The sequence below is a fragment of the Malus domestica genome, chromosome 06 (genome assembly GCF_042453785.1).
Source record: "Malus domestica chromosome 06, GDT2T_hap1".
In the NCBI taxonomy this organism is placed as follows: Eukaryota; Viridiplantae; Streptophyta; class Magnoliopsida; order Rosales; family Rosaceae; genus Malus; species Malus domestica.
Window position 1 is genome coordinate 9,705,533 of NC_091666.1, and position 19,202 is coordinate 9,724,734.

The 19,202-nt window shown below is 38.8% G+C and overlaps 2 protein-coding genes and 1 long non-coding RNA gene across 3 annotated transcripts; all 3 read right to left on the minus strand.

Annotated features, from left to right (window-relative positions):
* Positions 1-618: 618 nt before the first annotated feature.
* Positions 619-3,258, minus strand: LOC114825526 (uncharacterized). Its single transcript, XR_011582500.1, has 3 exons — positions 3,103-3,258; positions 2,923-3,008; positions 619-750 (listed from the first exon to the last, which is right to left on the minus strand). It is a non-coding gene; the product is annotated as an uncharacterized lncRNA (long non-coding RNA).
* A 4,842-nt stretch (positions 3,259-8,100) lies between these two features.
* Positions 8,101-11,438, minus strand: LOC139196790 (uncharacterized). Its single transcript, XM_070823132.1, has 8 exons — positions 11,396-11,438; positions 11,099-11,209; positions 10,817-10,957; positions 10,247-10,561; positions 9,858-9,934; positions 9,455-9,757; positions 9,066-9,197; positions 8,101-8,460 (listed from the first exon to the last, which is right to left on the minus strand). Exons 1-8 carry the CDS (start codon positions 11,436-11,438, stop codon positions 8,101-8,103), a joined length of 1,482 nt encoding a protein of 493 aa, XP_070679233.1.
* Positions 11,439-15,898: 4,460 nt separating this feature from the next.
* LOC139196791 (uncharacterized) lies at positions 15,899-18,897 on the minus strand. The gene is made up of 3 exons (XM_070823133.1): positions 18,711-18,897; positions 17,121-17,489; positions 15,899-16,284 (listed from the first exon to the last, which is right to left on the minus strand). The coding sequence occupies exons 1-3, from the start codon at positions 18,895-18,897 to the stop codon at positions 15,899-15,901; spliced, it is 942 nt and encodes a 313-aa protein (XP_070679234.1).
* Between the last annotated feature and the right edge of the window lie 305 nt (positions 18,898-19,202).

Consider the following 19,202-nt stretch of genomic DNA (forward strand, 5'->3'; position numbering starts at 1 on the left):
ATAACTGGAATTTATCAAATTATATTGCACACATAATCATGGCTTTGAAATCACCCCTAGCCAAGAGGGGTTTAGCCACTCATATTTACAACAAAACGAAAGGAAATGAATTTAAACATTAGAAACAAAAGAAAGAAAACACCTAAACGCTTCAACGATTCAAGTTGGACAGCAAGCACGTCCAAGCACTTTCCTTCCCTTCCTTTGCTACGGCACAAGGTGTTGGTGAGTGCTTGAAGGTTTGTTTGTATGGAGAAATGGATGTGAAGATGAATGGATGTGTTTGGATGAAGGTTGTGTTGAATGCGGCAAAGAGTAGAGAATTGTGTAGATGATGTGTGTGTGTTTTTTTTATTGATGTCACCCATGATGAAGGGTGGATGAATGTATTTATAGGCTAGGGAGAGGATGTAGTGGGTGGTGGTAATGAGTGGATGTAGTGGTAGGTGAATGTGTTGGGCTATTGAAATGAGTGGATGTAGTGGTCGGTGAATGTGTTGGGTGGTTGTAATGAATGGATGTGTTGGGTGAAATGAGTGGATGTGTTGGGTGAAATGAGTGGATGTAGTGGTAGGTGAATGTGTTGGGTGAAATGAGTGTGCTAAAATGGTTATTTATAGGGAGAGGATGATGCACAAACTTCAAATTTCGTCCATTCCTTTTGCTCCAAGCATATGCTATCCATTCTATGCCCAAAAATGCTCCAAAATGCTCCAAAATGCACTTCTTTGCCACATTAACCCTTTGGACCTACAAACACACGAAAATAGCTTAAAATACTAAAATAACTACGAACTAACAACATAAATGCCAAGAAACAAACTAACTAAGTCGCATAAATATGCTCCTATCAGGATCTCCCGCACAAGCTCTCCGTTCTCACTGACGTTTGCACAAACATTCCCACTTCCGCTTTAAAGAAAGGCAGACCGCTTTGCCGAGTGTGTCCACGATGCAATTGTGCTGTGGATCTCAAAGGAGACAACTAGATTTTCAGTAAGAGGAGAAGGACGATTGGCTTTTTTTTTTTTCTTTTTTTTTTAATAATTGTTTAACAACATTTGAAATTATAATTTAAAAGATAAGGGTGGAGCTTCCAAGATCTGCTGCCCCACTATTCTTGTCTATCATCAGACTCACCTAGAAAGAGATAGAGGAGAGAGAGAAGGTTAAGTGCTTTGACAGGGAATGGTAAGCAATGCTAGTTGATTGCTGGTGTGGCACTCCAACTCAATATTTTTTTTTATGAATTAGTGGGACATGACAAATGCACACTTGTAACTGAAAATAACATATTTGTCACGTTTATATGAAGAGGAAAATGGTCTGGTTTTCTCGAAAGGACTAGGATTTTCTGTCCTCCTCTTTCCATCCACTTCCATCTCCTCCTTTCACATTCTCTTATTTTATCTTTCTCTTGCTATAAAAAGTTAATATATGATGTTGATGTGGCTTAACCGTGACCGTTCAAATAGGAGGGGAGGGAAGGGGAGGGGAAAAAAGAGGGGAGAGAATTCTACTCCTTCTCGGAAAACGACTTTTGCAGTTTTATCTTTGACTCTTAGATTGAATAAATTTAAAAAGAATGAAAGTATAGAATGTTGGAGAAAAAACTTTAATTTTTAGATTGAATAAAGTAAAAGAGAATGAAAATAATGAATGTCGAAGAAGAAAAAAGACATGCAAAAATCACAAATGCTTTAATCTAGTTAGCTAAACACAAGTACTAAACTATTTCTGAAACTCAACACAAGTACACCATTTACGAAACTGACTATTTATGAAACTCAACATGGGTACACTATTTATGAAACTGATTATTTATGAAACTCAACATGGGTACACTATTTATTAAATTTAAAACGTTTACACTATTTATGAAACTCGACAAGGGTATGCTATATATGAAATTGAATACCGGTACACTATTTACGAAATTGATCATTTATGAAACTTAACATGAGTCTGCTATTTATGAAACTGAAAATGGGTACACTATTTATGAAACTAACCATTTATGAAACTCAACATGAGTACACTATTTATGAAACTAAAAACGGGTACGCTATTTCTGAAATTAACTATTTATGAAACTGAAAACAGGTATACTAAAACTGACTATTTATGAAATTGAAAATAGGTAGGTTATTAGGTCTAGCGTAAGATCGAAGTCGTTAGCTCATGGGCCTAGCATGGTCACTCATTTCTTCTTCCTCCCTATCTTGTCTAGGGAATGGTAATCATCCAAGAATATCACCATCGTGATGTTGTTGATGAGCATGTTTGAGTCGAATAGCCTAAAATATGCATTTGACAACTTCGCAATCAATTTCAACTTCAATGGACTGAAATTTGAGATAACACCCTACATCTCACCGAAATTTGTAAAAAGAAAACATAAAGAGTATTGTATCTTTTATTTATTATTTTTGAAAATCATCCCTCAAGTTTTGATTGGATTTGGTAGATCCATCAAGCCTTCACACCATAAAAAAATCATTGTAAGAAGAAAAGAGAAATCATACACTCCCAATTCATTAAAACAAATACAAGCCCCCATTTATCCAAAAAAAAAAGGGGGTGTGATATCCACACATCGTTTTTTACTTCTCTCACGCCCTTTTAATTTTCGGCCGTCGGATCGGATGAATTGAAGAAGATCAAAGCACATAAATTAACAAAGGGTATGAGAGAAGTAAAAAGGGGTGTGTGGATAGTACACCCCAAAAAAAAAATACAAGGATGCACAAATACACAGAGACCACAAACAATTCATTAGAAACGTGGACATCAATGAAGCATTGATAATTTTTCATTTATTCTCTCAGCCACAAACATCACAGAGATTACATGACAAAGTCAAATGTGAATCCAAAGCTACAACATCGACAAAAGAAGGAAGGGATGGAGTTTTCTATTTACCCTTATCATTCATGAATTTGCAAACCTCGAGATCTCCGTCGTTTGTTTGTTCAGCCAATCTGAAGCCATGGCCTAAAATCAAAGTCCTACACAGCAGCAACATGCATGAGTAATATATTGAGCTTTTCATTCTAATTCTTTGAACAATAACATTAGAGATGAAGGATGGAAAACGCTTACCTTTTCAATATCGGAGAAAGGGATGGAGATGCTCCAGCTTAAGTTTGGGGGTTGCAAATTTGGTGAAGGTTTGTTTACGGTTTGAGCACCTTAAGGTGGTTCTGGTTGGTTGAAAGAGGATTGAGGTAGGGTTTGGTTTTTGGACGGAGAAGAAGATATAAAGGAAACATACCAAATAAACGGGCCAAGACTTGACGTTAAGGGTAAATTCTAAATTTTTTTTGCTTGGGCCAACTTTATTGGGCTGGTTTGGTATTGAGTTTTGTCCTAGCCATTAAGTAAAGTTAGTACATGGCTTTAGGTTAAAATTCAAAAGTTTGAAGACCTTTTCATTAGTTTCTCTTTAAAAAAATTATAATAATTAATTTACAAATGAAAAAAAATGTGAAATAAATATGCAAATGCTTGTAGTCGCATCCTCTACTCTTTGAGGATGGGTATATCGTCGTTTGAATTTTTAAACCATACAAACCCGCATGAATAGTATTTCAAGTGAATTCAAAATAAATAAAATTCATAATCATTAATGTATAAGTTTGAAAAATGTGAAAGCATATCTAAACGATCTGACACCATAATCCATAAACCTTAGATTTAAATTTAACTATCTATTGTTGTTCACACTTTATTCTACTCAACGAATTTTATTTTTTGAAAAGTGATCTTTTAGTGGATGTAGAAAAATGAACGGTTCAAATCGTTTATGACATTCCGATATTTACGGTTAACTAAAATATGAGTTAATATTATATAGTTTCTAGAGACTTTATAAACTTTGAGCTATATTTTCACTAATGGTAAAACTCTGAACGTAATATCAATGATCCAAATTGTTAATCTTCCTAAATCCTCTAAGAGAACATGTTTTTAGAAAAGAAAATCCGGAAAGAAAAAAAAAAATTGGTGAGAAGAATGAAGCGTATTTTGGGGCATATCTAACGTGCAAGGTTCCTTAACCTTGAAACACAACTCTCTTCATTTTGCATATCTTTAAACATTTGTATTTTGTAGCATGCACTAATTTTTTTTTTTCATTAGGCTCTTATTTTAGGGTATATAAATTTGAAAGACAAATGTTTTTTTTTTTAATGTTTTGAAGTAATATTTATGTGGCAATATGGTATGTATATACTAATTTAGTATTATGTTTTACAATTTTTTGAATTATGTTTTTCATTTTCGTTATTTATTGATTTAAAAAATATTTTTCTTAACAGGTAACGAGTTGGGTCATTTTACCTGATAATATTAACGGGTCGATTTCGGGTTTGGTCATATTACCCATTTATTTTAACGGGTGTTACACGACACGACATGACCCTTTAAGCTATTGGGTATGACACGAAAACAACACGAACATGAGAAATGAATAGAAATAAAGTAGATTGCTAAATTGCCCTTTTTTTATTCTATATTTATGTTTAAAAGCATTTTAATTAGATATTTTTATTTATTTAATTAAAGCTGAGTTAAAATGTCCATTATTGATTTATTGTGTGTAATTAGATTATACTCTAATTAAAAGCCAAAAACCTAGCCACATTCATCTTCCTACCTCGCAGAAGAACCCATAAACCTTCAGAGCAGTCAAGACCTTCCTATCCCAATGAAGAAAGAACCCATAAATTCGAAGAAATTAGTTTGCTCATGCGTATTTCTTTGTCAGGTTTTGGTGTTATGGAATCAATTGGTGTGTTGTGGGTGAAGTGATTCGACGGTCATATCAGGTGGCGGGGGTGAGGCGATTTGACGAATTTGGGTTGCAAAATTTTTGTGGCCTGGGCATGGTATTGGTGGTGCAATGGTGATGGAAAGGGAGAATGGTTAGGAGTGGTTAATGCTTTGATTTTCAAGATTCTTTTAATCTTATGGCTAACAGAGAGATGGTTGGTGAGGGAGATAAAGGGCAGTATTGGAATAATCAAAACCAAGTGAGGGCATAATTGGTAAAAGAAGTCGATTCCAGATTCCCCACTAGTCCAGGAATTCAATTTCGTCCTTTGTCTAGGGAGTCCAATTCCTCCAAAAAGAGGAGTTGTATTCCTTAATGCGTGTGGACCTCACATGTATTTTTATTCTCCAAGATTACATAAACAAATGATTATCCCGTTGTCGGAATCCAATTCCGTAAATTGATTTTGATTACAGGTACGTAAACGTGCCCTTATATTTGTTAATTATGTATCTTGTGAGCATAACGTGTAACACGACAACTAGTATAATACGAGTTAGCAAAAAGTGTAACATAATTCCATGTGGTGACTGATGTGTGTTTAAACTAACATAAATAATAGATTAATTCAAACCAAATTTAACTCGCAAGTGCACGAATCAATTGTAGCAATATATGCAAATACGAGGTTGATCCCACAGGGATTGCTTTTAATACCAATTCAACCAGCTGATTACGCGAAACTAAACTTAATTAGGAAACAAATCATTGATTAATTGATTACGAAAAATAATTAAAACGCAAACTTATAAAGGTTTAAACGACTTAATATGATGAAAGCCTAAGGTCATGAATCCACCAATAACAATCCTATTCCCTCTTCTTCTGACACGTCTCGACCTCGATACTCACTGAATACCCGGATAGGCACGTGCTGGCCGACCCCCGAGGGTGACGAAAGACATTTATTGAATACAAGAGTAATGATTATGAGCAAATGAACATGAATAATCATTACAATCTAAAGGTAATAAACAAAGTTTACGGAAATGTCTAGAGTGCACAGAATACGTCCTAATTCAAGATCACAAAAGGAAGGATCATTACAAGATATCACACAAGTGAGTGATAGACTGCTACTGGTAGGGGAATGCCTCGTACGTTATGTCATAGTCCTCGTTTCTAAGACCTGAATGGGGGCGCAAAATAAAGGTGAGTGGACCAAGTTCATATATACAATAATAATAAAATAGTTATCAAGATACTAACCCCCACAGTTTATATAAAGAAAACTACTAGCATAATAAGTGATAATTTTACTGAAAACTCTAGCATGCCAAAAACATCTCAAAAGACATATTGCGGAAAAACATCGCGGAAATCAAAACATCAATCGTCTCACAGATCGTCTTGTAATCGCGGTGTGCTGCCAGTAAGATCACTGAATAATATAACTCCCGGCCCTATGCGAGCACCGTGGTCTCTACACCCATAGCTAGAGATTACCAACTCCCAGCCCAATGCCTGCTCCGTGTCACTCAGCCCGTAGCTAGGGATTATTTCTCCTGGCTTATCTGCCAACACCAGATCCTCGCCCCAGGCGGCATAATGTCCACTAGGTACGCATAAATAGTTACGCCTCTCATAAATACCAACTTCATAGTATAAAGTCATCCATCGTCTATACTATAAAGAGGGGTTTTTAAAACATATTCTAGCATCCTATCGTCATCCATCAGATAGTCTACCAGTTCATGGTTTTTATAGAAAATACGATATATCAAACTATAGCTCAATATAGGCTAACAATTAATTCCTTACAAAATAACGAGACGATACTCAACATTTCAGTAAACATGCTTAACAAAAAATCAGTTCATAAACTCGTAAGGCATGCATTTCATTTATGCAAATAAACTATGAAATTATGCAAATTTTAGAATGGGCCCACTCACAGATACTCCGTAGTAGCAGAATTGTGCGGAAAAGGATTAAGGAAATCCCCACTAGCAACTTCACCTAGGCACAAAAATGTACAATTTATCAAATTACCCAACTGTAGAATTTCAAGAAATGGAAATGGTTCTTGGTTTTGGATCTGGATTAGGGTTTAGGTTTAGGTTAAATAGGGTTAGGACTTATTGGGTTTTGGGTTTAGATAGTTTAGGAACAAAAAGAGGGGTGGTTTGGGCTTGAGCCCAAACCCACACAACACACATACACACATGCCAGCACACACACACACACATGTATGCACAACACACATGCAAACACATGCACACACATACACTCACACACCCACACACACGCACGTCACAACACACATATACGCACGTGCACCACACACACTCACACGCACTCACCATACACGTACTCACCCACACGGACACACACACACACACACACACACACACTCACACGCACTCACCATACACGCACTCACCCACACGGACACACACACACACACACACACTATACACGCACACACCCATACATAACAACACACACATACATAGTTAACACACACACAAATCGCAGCTCCCACCACTGCACACCCACACACGGCACTACCAACAAACAGCAAGGTAATTAATTACCTGTGATAGAATTCAAAAGAGTTCGAGTGCCTACACCTTCGAACTCGTCGAAAAATGCTCGGGTTTCACCGTCGGAGACTGAGCCAGTGAGTATGGGTGCTTGCAGAGAGTTAGTCCCACGATTTCAAGCTTAGGTTAGCCCAAGCACACCTTGCTTCAAACTCAACGGTATTCGCCGGAATTCGTCGCTGGGGCTGGCTTGCATGCACATATTCAAAACAGGGTTTAAACCTTTAGATTTTTGACATAAACACGCATCACAGACCAGATTATAACCTACACTAATAAAGAGAGGGATTAAACCATACCTGAGATGGAGTTCGAGAGAGCTCAAGCTCTTTGCGTTAATGGCAGAGCACATAGAGGTGCTTTGATGACACCTGTAAGGTTGCAGGTGGATTCGCCATGTCCCGAAGGTTTGAAGTTCGGATTTTTGGGTTTTGGTTTGGTTGAAAATGTTGTGGGTGATGGTGGTCTCCTTCTCGGTGCCGGGGAGATAAAAGAAAGTGTTTAGAGAGAGAGCACGGGGAAAGGGAAGAAATAGAGGACTGAGAGGAAAGAGATAAGAGAGACTCGAATAGATAAAAAAATCAGGGGTGGGCCCCTTGGGTTCACCAATTAAAAACTAAAAACCATTTTTAAATAGAATGGGGGTGGGGTGTAACAATTTACCCCCCTTACAGAAATTTTGTCCTCAAAATTGTGAATTTTCATGAAAAGAAAGGGATATTAGTTCCGCATTGATTCCTCTGTTTCCCAAGTAGCTTCTTTGACTGCATGGTTCCTCCACAGTACCGTCACCAAAGGAATAACGTTGTTTCGCAACACCTTATCTTCCCTGTCAAGGATAGTCACTGGTTCTTCTACATAGCTAGCATCAGGATTTACTTCTAATGGCTCGAACTGGATGATATGAGAGGGATCTGGTACATATTTCTGAAGCATGAAAACATGGAAAACGCTATGGATCAGTGACAACTCTGGTGGTAGCTCCAACCTATAAGCAATTGCACCAATTCTCTCAATAATATGATAGGGACCGACGTATCGAGGACTCAGCTTTCCTCCCTTACCAAAACGAACAACACCCTTCCAAGGGAAACAACTTCAAGAATACAAAGTCGCCCACTGTAAACTCACAATCCTTGGAGTGTTTGTCTGCAATGCTTTTCTGTCGGTCTTATGCTGCTTTCCAATTTGCCTTAATTAATAGATATTAACGTTTGTGGTATCCACAATCTCTGGTCTCACTAACAACCTTTCTCTTGCCTCTGTCCAACATAATGGTGTCCCACACGCCTTCCCATAAAGTGCTTTAAAAAGCGTCATACCAACACTCTAGTGATAACTATTATTGTAAGCAAACTCCACCAACGGAAAATAGTTATCCTAGCTACTTTTCCACTGTAACAACGACACTCTCAACATGTCCTCTAAAGTCTGAATCGTCCGCTCGGACTAACCATCAATTTGTAGATGACAAGCAGTGCTGAACAGTAATTGAGTACCTATAGTGGCATTAAAGGCTTTCCAAAACCTGGAAGTAAATCTGGGATCTCTGTCTGACACAATGGAGATAGGTACACCATGTAGAAAACAATATTATCTACGAATAATTTCACCAATTTCTCCAACGAGTAAGTCTGTCGAACTGGTAAGAAATGAGCGATCTTGGTAAGATGATCGACAATTACCCAAATACCATTGTACCTTGACGGTGTTCTAGGCAGTCGATACACAAAGTCCATAGTGATATCCTCCCACTTCCAAACTGGTATCGGGAGATTCTGCATCAGTCCCCCAGGTCTTTGTCTGCCTGCTTTAACCTGTTCGCAGATTAAACATCTACTTACATACTCTACTACGTCATGTTTCATCCCTTCCCAGTAATAGAAAGGATAAATGGTGCGATACAATTTAGTACTTCCTAGATGCATAGCATAAGCTGAAGTATGAACCTCATCCAGAATTTGTGGATGACGAATTTCTCATTCTCCTCCTTCAACACTTGTTCCTTTAATTTGGCGCAGTCCGGATCAAGTTCCTAAGCTTCTCTGACCATGTCTACAAAGATAGGTCTAACCTGAAAATGTGCTAGCCAAGCTCTATGCTCACCTAGTTCCAAATTGACACCAGTTTCCTGAAGAGAAAATAGTAATGGAATGTGTACAGCTTGAACTGATGCAAGCTGCTCGTGATGTTTCCGATTAAGAGCATCAGCCACGGGATTAGCATGCTCAAGATGGTACTCGATCGAACAATCATAATCACTGATAAGCTTCATCCACCTTATCTGTCTCAAATTTAGCTCATTCTTGGTGAACATATACTTAAGACTCTTATGATCCGTAAAAATACGACATTTCTCTCCATATAAGTAGTGCCTCTAAATTTTCAAAGCGAAAAATCACTACTCCTAACTCCAAATCATGAGTGGGATAATTTCTTTCATGGGTTTTGAGTTTTCTGGAAGCGTAGGAGATAACTTTTCCATGTTGCATCAGTACACACCTAAAACCTGATAGAGAAGCATCAGTATCCACCTCAAATTCACCACTGTCATCTAGAAGAGTGAGAACAGGGGCTTGAGTGAGACATCACTTAAGCTCCTCAAAACTTTGTTCACAATTTTCATCCCACACAAACTGGACACCTTTACGAGTCAATTTAGTAAGAGGCAGAGCAATAGTAGAAAAATTCTGAATAAATCTTCAATAATACCCTGCCAAACCTAGGAAACTTCTCACTTCGGTGACATTCTTCAGTTGTTCTCAGTTAGACACTGCTAACACCTTTTGGGGATCCACACTAATTCCTTCAGCAGAAACTATGTGCCCAAGAAAACCAACCGGAGTTAACCAACATTGGCACTTACTGAACTTGGCATAAAGTTGGTTGTCCCTTAGTCGTTCTAGTACTAGTCTCAAATGCTTCTTGAGCTCATTAACACTTATAGAATAAACTAGAATGTCATCAATGAACACAATCACAAACCGATCCAGATACGGTCTAAAGACTCTGTTCATCAAATCCATAAATGTTGCAGGTGCATTTGTCAATCCAAAGGGCATGACACGAAACTCATAATGTCCATACCTCGTACGGAAAGCAGTTTTTGGAACATCATCCTCGCGAATCCTCAATTGATGGTAACCCGATCGAACATCAATTTTGGAAAATACCTGAGCACCTTTCAATTAATCAAACAAATCATCGATCTAAGGCAGAAGGTAACGATTCTTTACCGTCACCTGATTTAGTTGTCTATACCCGATACAGAGTCTTATTGATCCATCCTTCTTTCTAACAAAAAGAATAGGAGCTCCCCAAAGGGATGTACTCGGCTGGATGTAACCTTTGTCTACCAATTCCTGGAGTTGGATCTTCAATTCTCTCAACTCCGCTGGTGCCATTCGATAAGGTACCAAGGAAATAGGATTTATACCTGGGAGTAAATCGATAGTAAACTCAATTTCCCTCGCATGTGGCAACGCTGGTAAATCATCAGGAAACACATCGATGAAGTTCCTTACAACTAGCACCTCTTCTGGATGTAAAGAAGGTTCATCCTTCACAACTACGTGGGCTAAAAACCCCACACAACCCTTAGTCAACAACCTAGTTGCTCGAATGGCAGAAATAATACTATTGGGAAGGACACGTTGCTCACCCATAAATGTAACTGATAAAAGTCCTGGCCGATTGAACGTCACAATTTTCTCCTAACATGCGACATTCGCTTGGTGCTTAGATAACCAATCCATTCCCAGAATGACATCAAACTCCGCCAGTTTGAAAGGAATTAAATCAATCTCTAAATTTTCCCCTTCCACAATAACTGGACAATTCCGATATTACCATTGAGCACAAAATAATTCACCACGTGGCATTTGAATCAGGATATCAAAACCTAGTGGCTGAGGTTGAGAAGGTATAACCCGAGCAAAAGATGAAGAAACAAAAGACTGTGTAGCACCCGGATCAATTAAAACTCTAGCCCAAGTATTACAGATAGGTAGCGTACCGGTGATAACTCGAGGATCCTCATCAGCCTCCTGCTGACTCATGGTGTTCATACGTCTGTAAACCTGATATCCCTCATTATTGTTTCAACTGCCATAACCTTTGGAACCACGTCATGCTCTGTTCCCCTGATTACTGTTACCAGAAGATGTTCCAGCCTGTTGCTGGGTCCAAAACTGAGCACACCGGCTATCATTTCCTCTAAAACTTTTGGCTACCTTTACCATCAAACTACAAACCTCTGTTACCCTCGTAGTTTTGATTAGTACTGCTACCATAACTCCGACTACTACTGCCACTGCCATCATAACTCCGCCGACAGCCATAATTCTGAACGGTCTGATATCCACTATAGCCTGAGGCAGAGACAAAATCACCATGTAGTGGCGCTGAAGGACAATCACAAACAAAATGCCTAGTGCCACCGCACCTCTGACAAACTACAGCAGTTATCCCATAACTCATTCGATGACGTAACCCACATTGATTACAAACTGGATAACTCAAAGTGAAATGTCCAAAAAATCGTCTCGCCGACTCGTTGCCAGATCTTTCACTGGACGACCCTGAACCCTGACCTGATCGTTTAAATGAAAAAGAGTGTCTGAGACTTACAGAATTTGAGGGTCCCGTTGATTCTCTCGTACTCCGTGTTCAGAAATTCTGACTCCTCTGATTTTGATTCCGTGGTCGATTCTATCTCTGGGCTGGCTCCAAATCTGAGGTTGATTCTATATCTCCGTATCCCACTTTGACTGTTCTATACTCAGACTTATCTCGATTACTTATTCATAAGTTTTGGGTCTCTAAGCAGCTACCAGTGTACGGTACTCTTGGTTCAGTGCAAGCATCGCCTAATCCATTTATGCTTGTGGATTATCATAAGTCCTATCATGATGCCCTGCCAAGCACCTAAAGTTACTGTCAAATTCTGTGATGCTGAGGTCACCCTGTCGAAACTCTAAATACTCCTGCCTCTTTCTCAATCTATAACTAGGGCTTAAAAAGTAAGTAATAAAACGTTTCTTGAAGGCAGCCCATGTCATCTAAGAACCAGGTGGACGAGATTCCTTCGTTGATTTCCACCAACTCCTAGCATCACCCTGAATGAAAAAAACCTGCAGTGTTTGCCCACTCATTTAGTGGACACTTCATAGCCTCCAAAGTATCCTCCATTTTCTCTAACCACTACTCAGCCTCTTCACAATTTCTCACAGATTTCAACTCAGTAAGTCCATGACTTCTAGCTATTTCTAAATACGTCTGATTCAACCTATGACTCGGAAGAGCATTCATTAATGCAAAGGTAAACTGCTGGATTCCCCCCATAATAAAAGAACGAGGTCGTTGAGGCACATTCCCACCCGGATTAGCCATGATTCTGACAAGGACAACAAGATTTAGAAAGGCTGAAATTTACCAAATTGGTGGAAAGAAACCCTAACCATGCTCTGGTACCAATCTGACATGTCCCGACCCCGATATTCTCTGAATACCTGGATAGGCACGTGCTGGCCGACACCCGGGGTTGACGAAAGCCATTTATTGAATACAAGAGTAATGATTAGGAGCAAATGAACATGAATAATCATTAGAATCTAAAGGTAATAAACAAAGTTTAAGGAAATTTCTAGAGTGCACAGAATACGTCTTAATTCAAGATCACAAAAGGAAAGATCATGACAAGATATCACACAAGTGAGTGATAGACTGCTACTGGTAGTGGAATGCCTTGTACGTTGTGTTGTAGTCTTCATTTTTAAGACCTAAATGGGGGCGCAAAACAAAGGTTAGTGGACCAAGTTCATATATACAATAATAATAAAACAGTTATCAAGATACTAACCCCCACAGTTTACATAAACAAAACTACTAGCATAATAAGTGATAATTTTACTAAAAACCCTAGCATGCCAAAAACATCTCTAAAGACATTTTGTGGAAAAACATCGCAGAAATCAAAACATCAATCATCTCACAGATCGTCTCGTAATTGCCGTGTGCTGCCAGTAAGATCACTGAATAAATATAATTCCCGGCCGTATGCTAGCACCGTGGTTTCTGTGCCCGTAGCCAGAGATTACTAACTCCCGGCCCAATGCCTGCTCCGTGTCCCTCAGCCCGTAGCTAGGGATTATTTCTCCCGGCCTATCTGCCAACACCAGATCCTAGCCCCAGGCGGCATAATGTTCACTAGGTACGCATAAATAGTTACGCCTCTCATAAATAACCACTTCATAGTATAAAGTCATCCATCGTCTAACACACCCCGATCGAGATCAAGGCATGCTGGCCGTCACGTGAGAGTGACGTAGCTATGTGCACAGTGCGGAAGGAATAAGGATAAGAATTATACAAATAATTAAGAACCAAATTACTAGAGTGCACTACTAAACAGAAAGTGATAGGAGTTAGTTACAACAGTGAACACTCCTAATCGGAGCATAAAGTCTAGGTGTAGTTCAGTAAGACGAGTACTAGTTATACAGTACCAAGAATGTCTTACTATTATTTGGATAAGTCAGAACTGCCGATGTCCTCAAGCCACCAACAGCAAGCTTACTTAAAACTTGGAGGGGCGCAAAACAGAAAACGTGAGTGGGCAAAAACAAATGTTTTACAAAATCATTTTCTTTTATCAACATACTAACCCCTCGCTGTAAAATATGTAAAATTTTCCCAGAATCAAGATATAAGCATATACATAATTTATATATACATGAAATCATATCAATTCAATTCATGCTTCACATAATCATGTTCAAATGTAAGCCATGCCAAAATATAACAAAGTAAACAATCCAGGTAAGAATGATTTCATAGAAATATGATATGTTAGCCGGAACCCCTGTGGTAGTTTGTACAACTGAATTCATAGTTCAAAAGTCAATCTAGACGGAGTCACTACAATGACCTATATGGCAATATACTGCACATAAGTCGGAACCACTAAAAAGGGTCTATACGACAAGATTGGGTGAAATATAATTATGCTCAATTCTATTCTCTCATAATAGCCGGGTGATAATTCGCTAGTCACCTACGGGTCGGAACCATAAATAAGGTCTGTACGACAAGACTGTGCACTTAAGTTGGATCTAATATGAGCATATAATGCGGGAGGTCATATAAATAAACAGGCCTATACTTCACATCTATGGCTACATCAGAATCACCCTAGGTGCAGTTTTATGAGCTCAACATCAATTCATCACATATCATATCATCGATGATTCACATAATCAAACATAACTTACCTGAACTTATATGTGCCTCCACAACACCACAATTATATATATATATATATATATATATATGCAACCATGAAATGCATATTCAGAATATAAAAGTATTTGGCATATTATTTCAAAGCATACTTTCCTTAAAATGCATTTCTAGGAAATATAACAAGTATATAAATATATACTGAAAACAAAAGCCCACTCACTGATATGTCAACGGGTCGTAACCCCCGAGTCGCCCCTGGATACGCTAGTCCTCGGGATAAGTCTCACCTATATGCAAATTAACTATAAAAACGTTATTTTAAAGCATATAGGCAAAACTAGCTAATAACTTCTCATACATTGCTCAATTTTGGTATTTGAATATACCAACGTGACCTACATAACCTCACGAACATCGTGATATTTTTAGATAAATTTTTCTGTGGCTCACGTGCCCCCACGCGACATGGAGGGCACGGCCTCATGCGCCCTCACACGCATCACCTTCAACCTCCAGATGCTGGAACTGTGTCACCGGCGTTGGATTATGGGCAGACCTGCAACTGCCTATTTCTCGCTCGTTTTTGCACCATTTTTCACATATTTTATACCAAAATGAAGCTCTTAACTTGTAGAACACAATCATAATAATTTAAAGTTCTAAAACTCACGGAATCTCACCGAAGAATTCCAAGAAAACTGGCTAAACTTAATCCACACGATCCCAACGTCCAAAACCTTCAAACGAAGCATTCCGAGCTTCCTTAAGACCTCACTAAGCTTCCTACAAGCTTCAAATTTCCAAAAACATCCATAATTACGGGTGCATGAACAGTGCACAAATCGGGGGTTATGAAAAACTAGGGTTTTCAAAGGTATCCTTACCTGAAATGTGTACTAATCAACTCATCTGGGCTTCACGAACTTAATGGTACCATTTTCTTCCTCGATCAGTGAGGTTTGAGAGGTCCTTGGTGTTTGTCAGTACAAGAAGAATGAGAAAAAGAGAGAGAGAGAGAGTTCGAGAAAAGAGAGAGAGCACGGGAAGAAGAGAGAATGAGTAAGTGTGGTGTATGTGTGATCCACGTGGTCACCAATTCAAGACCACAAAACAATCTCTAAGTCTTGACACGTCACACATACACACTATCATTTTCCCATCCAAGGATAAAGCTATCATTTTACATCATCAAAAATTATATATTTGGGACAGGTTGTGACAATTTCCCCACCTTATAAAATTTCATCCTCGAAATTACATACAGCCAATACATCCACTAATAATCATAAAACAAGTATGGATATATCTCTCTTATCCTATCCTCTGTCTCCCAAGTAGCTTCTTCCACTAAATGATTTCTCCATAGAACTGTCACCAAGCGTACTGTCTTGTTCTTCAGTTCTTTATCCTCCCAATCCAACAGAGTCACTGGTTCCTCCTTATAAGTCAAGTCCGAATTGATTTCCAAGGGATGAGGAGGAATCACAAGTGAAGGATCTAAAACATAATGTCGAAGCATCGAAACATGAAATACATCGTGTACCTTGGACAACTCTGGAGGCAACCCAAGCCTGTAAGCAACCTTATCGACTCGCTCAGTGATCATATATGGTCCAATGTACCTAGGACTCAACTTTCCTTTCTTTCCAAATCTTACAACACCTTTCCAAGGTGATTGCTTCAGAAATACCCAATCACCTACATCATACTTCCGATCAGTGGCATGCTTGTCTGCTAAGCTCTTTTGTTGATCTTGGGCCGCTTTCAGGTTAGACTTAATTACCTAAACATTTTGAGTAGTCACATCCACAATCTCAAGGCCCACTAAAACTCTTTCGCCAACCTCTGACCAACATAAAGGAGTACGGCAAGATTTCCCATAAAGTGCCTCAAATGGTGCCATACCAATGCTCGAATGATAACTGTTGTTGTAGGCGAACTCCATTAAATCCAAACAATCATGCCAACTATCTCTAAACTGCAACACTAAGGATCTCAACATATTATCTAATGTCTGAATGGTCCTCTCAGATTGTCCATCTGTCTGAGGATGATATGCCGTACTATAAAGTAATCTCGTACCAAGAGCTTCCTGGAATGCTATCTAGAACTTGGAAGTAAATCTAAGATCCCGATCCGAGATAATATTAACTGGCACACCATGATACTTCACAATCTGTGATATAAATAACTAGCTAATCGGCATAGCGAATACTTCTCCCTCACTGGAATAAAATGTGCTGACTTCGTAAGCCGATCAACTACCACCCAAATGCCGTCATAACCATTCTGTGTGCGAGGAAGCTTGTACACAAAATCCATAGTAATATTTTCCCATTTCCATTGTGGAACGGGAAGTGGCTGCATCAACCCAAATGACTTCTTTCTTTCATCTTTAACCTGTTGGCAAATGGCGCACCTACTCACATATTTAGCAATTTCTCTTTTCATACCCGGCCAATAATAAAATGGTCTAATGGTATGATACATCTTAGTGCCTTCTGGATGCATCGCATATGCCGAAATATGTGCTTCATCCAAAATTTCTTTCTTTAACTCTGCATTATTTGACACATACATCTTGCTTTCCTGCATAAGCATGCCATCAGTTCCTCGAATCTCGAAATCTTTCTTTTTGCCTTGGTTCCTTGCTTGAATTATTTCCTGGGTCTCCTCATCATTCATTTGAGCCTCAAGCACACGATCAATTAAAACTGGCCTAACCTGAAAATTAGCAAGCAAGGCTTCTTCTCGATCTTCCACTCCTAGCTCCACTCCAGTGGACCTCAAATCTGCTAGGAGAGGAACATGACAATCATAGATGGCATTAAGTCTGGCTGGAGTCTTTCTACTAATTGCATCCGCCACTGTATTTGCACAACCAGGATGATACTTAATCATGCAATCATAGTCACTAAGTAACTCAATCCACCTCTGTTGTCGAAGATTAAGATCTCTCTGAGTAAACAGATACTGGAGACTCTTATGATCTGTGAAGATCTTACATTTCTCACCATAAAGATAATGTCTCTAATTCTTCAAGGCAAAGATGATAGCTGCTAACTCCAAATTATGTGTAGGGTAATTCTTCTCATGAGGTTTCAACTGTCTCGAAGCATAAGCAATCACCCTACCATGTTGCATTAATACACAATCCAAACCATTCAGAGAAGCATCACTATAAACCTCATAATTACTGCTATCATCTAGAAGTGCTAGAACAGGCGCATGAGTGAGGTAGTACTTCAACTGTTGGAAACTTTGCTCACATTTATTATCCTACTCAAACTTAACATCCTTTCGAGTCAACCTCGTCAATGGCAAAGCAATCACTGAAAATTCCTTAACGAACTGTCTATAATAGTCTGCTAAGCCAGGAAAACTCCGTACCTCGGTGACGGTTCGAGGTTGCTCCCAATTCTCCACAGCTGCCACTTTCTAAGAATCCACTCGAATGCCTTAAGCAAAAATGACATGTCCCAAAAATGCCACTTGATTCAACCAAAATTCACATTTGCTAAACTTAGCATATAGTTGGTGTTCCCTCAAACTGCTCAGCACCAACTTCAAATGTCTAGCATGCTCAGCCTTAGACTTAGAGTACACGAGAATATCGTTAATGAAGACAATAACAAACCTGTCCAAATATGGCTGGAATACTCGATTCATCAAATCCATAAAAGTTGCTGGTGCATTAGTTAACTCGAATGGTATCACAAGAAACTCATAATGACTATATCGAGTCCTAAATGTGGTTTTAGGGACATCGTCATTTTTAATCTTCAACTGATAGTATCCCGACCTCAAGTCAATCTTAAAAAAGACGCAGGCACTTCTGAGTTGATCAAATAAATCATCTATACGAGGCAATGGATAACGGTTCTTAATGGTTACCCGATTCAATTACCTGTAATCAATGCACAGCCTCAAAGTTCCTTCTTTCTTCCTCACAAATAAAGCTGGAGCTCCCCAAGGTGAAGTACTCGGCTGAATAAAACCTTTATCCACTAACTCTTGTAACTGCACTTTCAATTCCCTTAATTCAGCAAAAGCCATTCTATAAAGAGTTAAGGATATGAGATTCGTACCTGGAAGCAGACCAATAACAAACTCCACCTCTCTATCTGGCGGCAATCTAGGCAAATCCTCAAGGAATACATCTGAAAAATATCTGACCACACGAACATCTTCCACACTACTAGGAGCATCATCATTCAACACCACATGAGCCAAATATCCCTGACAACCTTTCAACAACAATCTCTTTGCTTTCATGGCTGAAATAATACCATGTCTCACCCTACTAGGCTCTCCTACAAATATAACTTCAGGTAATCCAGGACAATGAAATGTGACTATCTTCCCATAACAATCTATCTTGGCACGATTATAGTGCAATGATAGGAGCATATTTATGCGACTTAGTTAGCATGTTCTTGTGCATTTATATTGTTATTTCTTAGTTGATTTAGTATTTCAAGCCATTTTTGTGTGGTTGTAGGTACAAAGGGTTAAAGAGGCAAAGAAGTGCATTTTGGTGGCTTTTGGAGCAGTTTTGGGTATGGAATGGATATCACATG